The following is a 5,000-nucleotide window of genomic DNA, read 5'->3' on the forward strand; positions in this document are numbered from 1 at the left end:
GTAAAGCGTGTGTTTGTGATGCAGGATCGATGGACGAGCTCCTGGCGTCGCTGCAGCGCGGGCAGAAACAGCTGCGGAAGGTCACGGCCAGCGCTGAGAGCGCCGACGTCAGAGACAGCCTCCTGTCAGCCATCCGTCAGGGCGTGACCCTGAAGAAAGCCCCGCCCTCGCGCGCCCCGCCCCTCAGCACAGACTCAGAGTTAGAGCGGAGCATCAAAGCCGCCATGCTGAGGATGAAGAAGGTCTCTAACGACTCTGACGATGAAGAGCGCTCGGACTCGCAGGCCGGAGACTGGGAGAGCTAAACGCAACCTGAAGGCTGTGATTCGCCAACAAACGCTGCTGGAAACGCAACGGCTGCAGGTCCAACCCGGATCACTGATCGTGATGCTAACTTCCTTTGCCAATGTGACGCCACATTCACATCTTTTTGGGGTTTTGCACTGAAATGTCTTGTCATTATGTGAGAATGCAGGTAATTGCACTGAACATGTCAATAACATTTGTGGCTCTGATTTGATCTTGTGTGAACGGGTTCAATAAAGTGCCTGATCTGGATTGGAGCATCTGTCTGTGTGTTTGAGGGAATCTTGCCCGTGTCTATGGCTTACCCAGAATGCCTTGCTTTCATTGGAAAGTTTGATAGTGGTTATCAAAGCCTGGACCAGCGATTCTTAAACTGTGGATCAGGAAACACGACTCTGGAAATATACACGATTAAATTTATCCATCTCATTTGAAACATTTTATTCAGATTGTAATGTTTTTTTTTAATGTTTTTACTTCATTTTAAATTATTTACTTTTTGATTTGGTCAAATTTAAAATTTTCAACAAAAGTGAAGCAATAATGTGAAAGCAAACTTAACTCCCAATTTCAAATTGGAAATATGGCAAGATATTATGAATTATATCCTCAACCTTAATTGTATTTGGGACATACAGTTATTCACAGCACGGGGCAAACCGCTCAGGACAGATAATCATAAGACACGACCTTCTGGATATTAATCTCTATATTCAAGAGTTCTGCATACATCCATCATTCCTCTATTCTAGCAATCTTTAGTTCATCAGCATCAACAGAATTCTGCTTCGACACTCTTAAAAATATTGTTGGGTTTTCTAACGAATGGAAGCCGCTGATCTGATTCATCGTCACGCGGCAGGAGATCCGGTACTCCACAGGCGGGAGTCAGAGACGCTTCGCCGAACCGAACGACCGTGAGCTCGAGCTTCTGACTCGGAAACACAGATTCAGTTTCATCGATCACGAATGAGCAGCTTCTAACAGACGGGATGTTGAAATGTTTACACTAATGTTCAAGGTTTGGGATCAGGAGATTGTATAACTGTGTTGAGTCTCTTCTGCGCATCAAAGCTGAATTTATTTGATCGAAAATACAGTAAAACACTGAAATATTATTCCAATGTAAATCAGCTGTTTTCTATGTGAATATATAGTAAAGTGTAATTTATTCCTGTAATCAAAGCTGAATTTTCAGCATCATTACTCCAGTCTTCAGTGTCACATGATCCTTCAGAAATCATTCTGATATGATTTGATGCTCAAGAAATTATTAACACTTGTGCTGATTCATATTTTTAAGGATTCTTTGATGAATAGAAAGTTATAGCATTATAGCAAATAAACAGCATTTATTTGAAATAAAATCTTTTGTAACATTATAAACGTCTTTACTGTCCCTTTTTCGATTTAATGCATCCTTCAATAAAAGCATTCATTTCTTGCCTCTTTTTATCTTTCTAAAAATCAAACCCTAAATTCTGGAATGATAAATTGAATTGCAATATTTGCAAAGTAATAGAAAACTTCTGTGGTGTGTGTCGGAGGCCTGACAGCTGCTTGATTTCTCTCAAACACTGGCTTATTGATATTCATAAACATCTGATTAGCGCTTCACCTGAAAACTCTGAGAACCACTGGATTACACAAACGGCTCGGAAAACATTCTGTTGCTGCTGGAAACTTCAGGGAGGACAAAAATGTCGAAGATGATTTGTGTGTGTGAGTCCAGATCAAGGTGCGACACAGACCTCAGTGACCATGTTTCTATGGAAACAAGCTTTGGATGCAGTTATACTGACATCAGAAATCTAACAATGAAAAAACTACTAGATGAACAAATGTAGTGAAACGCAGAATATTCACATCTGGAGCACAATACTCACGATCAATAGCAGCCGTGTGTGGGCTGCAGGTTGCCAAAGCAACACATCCTCTCACCAATCAGAGGCGAGAGACGCCCACCGCCGACACACAGACATTAGAGATACCTCCATAAACTCTCACACACGTAAAAACACACAGTACAACCATTTCCTTCATAAACTATATTTCCACAATTATTTATTTTACAATTTTGATCAACAAAAGTGTTTTTATTTTTCCAGAAAGAGGGAAAAAGGCTCAAGTTTCCAGTAAGATGTGTGTTTCAGAGGGGGTAAAGACACTCGCCCACGTTAAACGCTTCAATAATACATCAGCCACGACATTCAAACAAGCATCGAGAGGAAAACAAGTGAAAAGAGCTGAGGAGAGAGTTCGGAAGCTCCAACGCTCCATCAAAGACTCGGGAAAGGCAGAGATTATTCTAAAAAAAGCACACGTATAAATTATCCCATCACCCAAAGACACACACACACACACACACACACACACACACACACAGAGCAGCACGTCACAAACACTGCTGAGCACAACACACATCTGCACCCTACAAGCAAACTGCCTTCATCAAGCAGATATTTGGCTCATATTTTCATTGATCAAAAAAAGAATATTTTCGTAATGCAACTCCATCTTGAAAATGTTTTTAAAAACACAAACAAACCAACAGAAGCAGAAGAGAAGTGCGTCCTGAGGCGGGTATTGCATGAGGAGCTGATCAGCCTCACCTTCTTCAGGACGATTCTCATGGTGGAGATCCGGAGAGCGCCACCTTCAGGCACTTAGTGTTTCTGCAGTTCATGTCTGTGTGTGCATATCAAGCGATTCCAAACTGCCCTGAGATCTGCAGCGGTAAAACTCTCCCTTCAGTCCGTGTGTGTGTATGTGTGTATGTGTGTGTATGTGTGTATGTGTGTATGTGTGTGTGTGTGTGTGTGTGTGTGTGTGTGTGTGTGTGTGTGTGTGTGTGTGTGTGTGTGCGTGTGTGTGTGTGTGCGTGTGTGTGTGTGCGCGTGTGTGTGTGTGTGCGTGTGCGAGAGAGTGTGAGTTCAGTTGTCAATGCCCAGTTTAGAAATGCCCTGACGAACTTCATGCAGCTCATCAATCTTCCCGTCCAGAACGTCCATGAACTTCTTGAGTTCCGTCTTCATGTTCTTCTGTTTCTGCTGACTGTCGTCGATCTCGGCCTGCAGGAGCGTCATCTTCTCGCTCAGATCCCTGCTGTTCAGTTCTGCAGCCTGTAAAACAGCATCAGTAAATACATGCAGAAATAATGGCATGATGTGCATTTATTAACATGAATCTGTTTGAACAGCAGGAGTATTTCTAGTTTTATGTGTGATCAGGATCAGTGTTTGCCGTCACTCATTCACATCATTCCTACTTTTTCCCCTCTCAGATAGTTTAAAAAACAAAAAAACAAACAAAAACAATGATTCTTTAACATCCTCATCACGTTCCCAGCCATCTCAGTGTTAAGGTGTTTTAATAAAGTTATAAATGTGAGCAAATATTGCTATTCTATGCTGGTTCTTACTTATGAATCAACCGATGATTAAACGCATCAACTATTATGACTTACATCTACAGTAATAGAGTAACAGATTAAAGAAGATTAAGGAAAATAGTCTAATGCCGTGGTACAACGAGCACACTCGGGCCCTTAAGAGAGCAGCCAGAAAAATGGAGCACATCTGGAAGAAAACAAAACTAGAGGTTTTTCGCATTTCGTGGAAAGAAAGAATTATTGTGAACAGAAAGGCCTTAAAAACTGCTCGATCTACTTTTTACTTTTCAAATTTCTTTGAAGAAAACAAACACAACCCTAGGTATTTATTTGATACAGTGGCTAAATTAATGAGAAATAAAGCTTCAACTTCTGACAGCACAGCAGTAATGACATCTTTATGAACTTCTTTACTTACAAGATTGACAATATGAGAGAAAATTATAACCATGCAACCGTCTACTACAGTATTGCGTCAGACAGTTCACTGTAGTGTCCCTGAGGAAAAATTCAATTCATTCGCTGCTTTAGGAGAGGAAGAATTGTCTAAACTTGTTAAATCATCAAAATCAACAACATGTATGTTAGACCCTATACCGACTAAGCTATTGAAAGAGATGCTTCCGGAGAAATCGCAACTTCCTGTTAAACTGGCGCCAAATATCACTAAGAAAAAAGGAAGTTTCAGCAGGATAAGAAGCCAATGTGGGTCTTTTTCCATATATAATAAATGAGTTGCGTCTCAGAGCGGCAGATGAAACAATGAACGCGGTCAGATTCTGGTGTTCGGGAACACAATCGTTCTGGGAGGTCATTATATCAAACCGCTTTTATGACAGACTTCGGCTCAGGCATTTCTGAAGGACCAAAAACAACATTTCAGGCACTGTACGACGAGATCAAGTCCACTGGTTAGTCCAGTTATGCCGTCCCATCGCACAAAGTCACATGAGTTGTTTGATGCGAATCGAGGAATTTATTCAGTAAGTCCATAGTAGTTTAAGCACATGTTTTCTTATCAAATAAATAAATATCCACTTCAATTGAGTGCTTAAGTTTTTTTATGTGCATCTTGGCATTTCCATCCACTGTTTTTTATGCGATATCACAACATTTGCATAAAAATAGGTGGATGGAAACACAGTTAGTGTCAGTGTCGCTTTCAATTAGAATTACAGCTTCCATTTCTACTATAAAGTGGCTCTCAGTGTGTTCATGTTTTTACTCGTGTCTGACCACAACGGACTGAACCGGAGAAGATTTACACCTCGAAGAAGGCGGAGCCTCAGAGCCACACCCTCTT

The 5,000-nt window shown here is 41.1% G+C and overlaps 2 protein-coding genes across 10 annotated transcripts in view; one reads left to right on the top strand and one right to left on the bottom strand.

Annotated features, from left to right (window-relative positions):
• The window catches only part of LOC125254280 (WASP homolog-associated protein with actin, membranes and microtubules), a 13,945-nt gene extending 13,382 nt beyond the window's left edge, over window positions 1-563 (top strand). For all 4 annotated transcript variants that reach the window (XM_048168830.1, XM_048168831.1, XM_048168832.1 and 1 more), the window contains one exon: window positions 25-563. In XM_048168830.1, coding sequence (XP_048024787.1) covers window positions 25-305 — 281 coding nt within the window. In that variant the 3' untranslated portion in view covers window positions 306-563. The remainder of the gene's footprint in view (window positions 1-24) is intronic.
• A 1,776-nt stretch (window positions 564-2,339) lies between these two features.
• homer2 (homer scaffold protein 2) overlaps window positions 2,340-5,000 on the bottom strand; it is a 14,746-nt gene continuing 12,085 nt past the window's right edge. For all 6 annotated transcript variants that reach the window (XM_048168842.1, XM_048168841.1, XM_048168840.1 and 3 more), the window contains one exon: window positions 2,340-3,428. In XM_048168842.1, coding sequence (XP_048024799.1) covers window positions 3,240-3,428 — 189 coding nt within the window. In that variant the 3' untranslated portion in view covers window positions 2,340-3,239. The remainder of the gene's footprint in view (window positions 3,429-5,000) is intronic.

The sequence above is a fragment of the Megalobrama amblycephala genome, linkage group LG19 (assembly GCF_018812025.1).
Source record: "Megalobrama amblycephala isolate DHTTF-2021 linkage group LG19, ASM1881202v1, whole genome shotgun sequence".
In the NCBI taxonomy this organism is placed as follows: Eukaryota; Metazoa; Chordata; class Actinopteri; order Cypriniformes; family Xenocyprididae; genus Megalobrama; species Megalobrama amblycephala.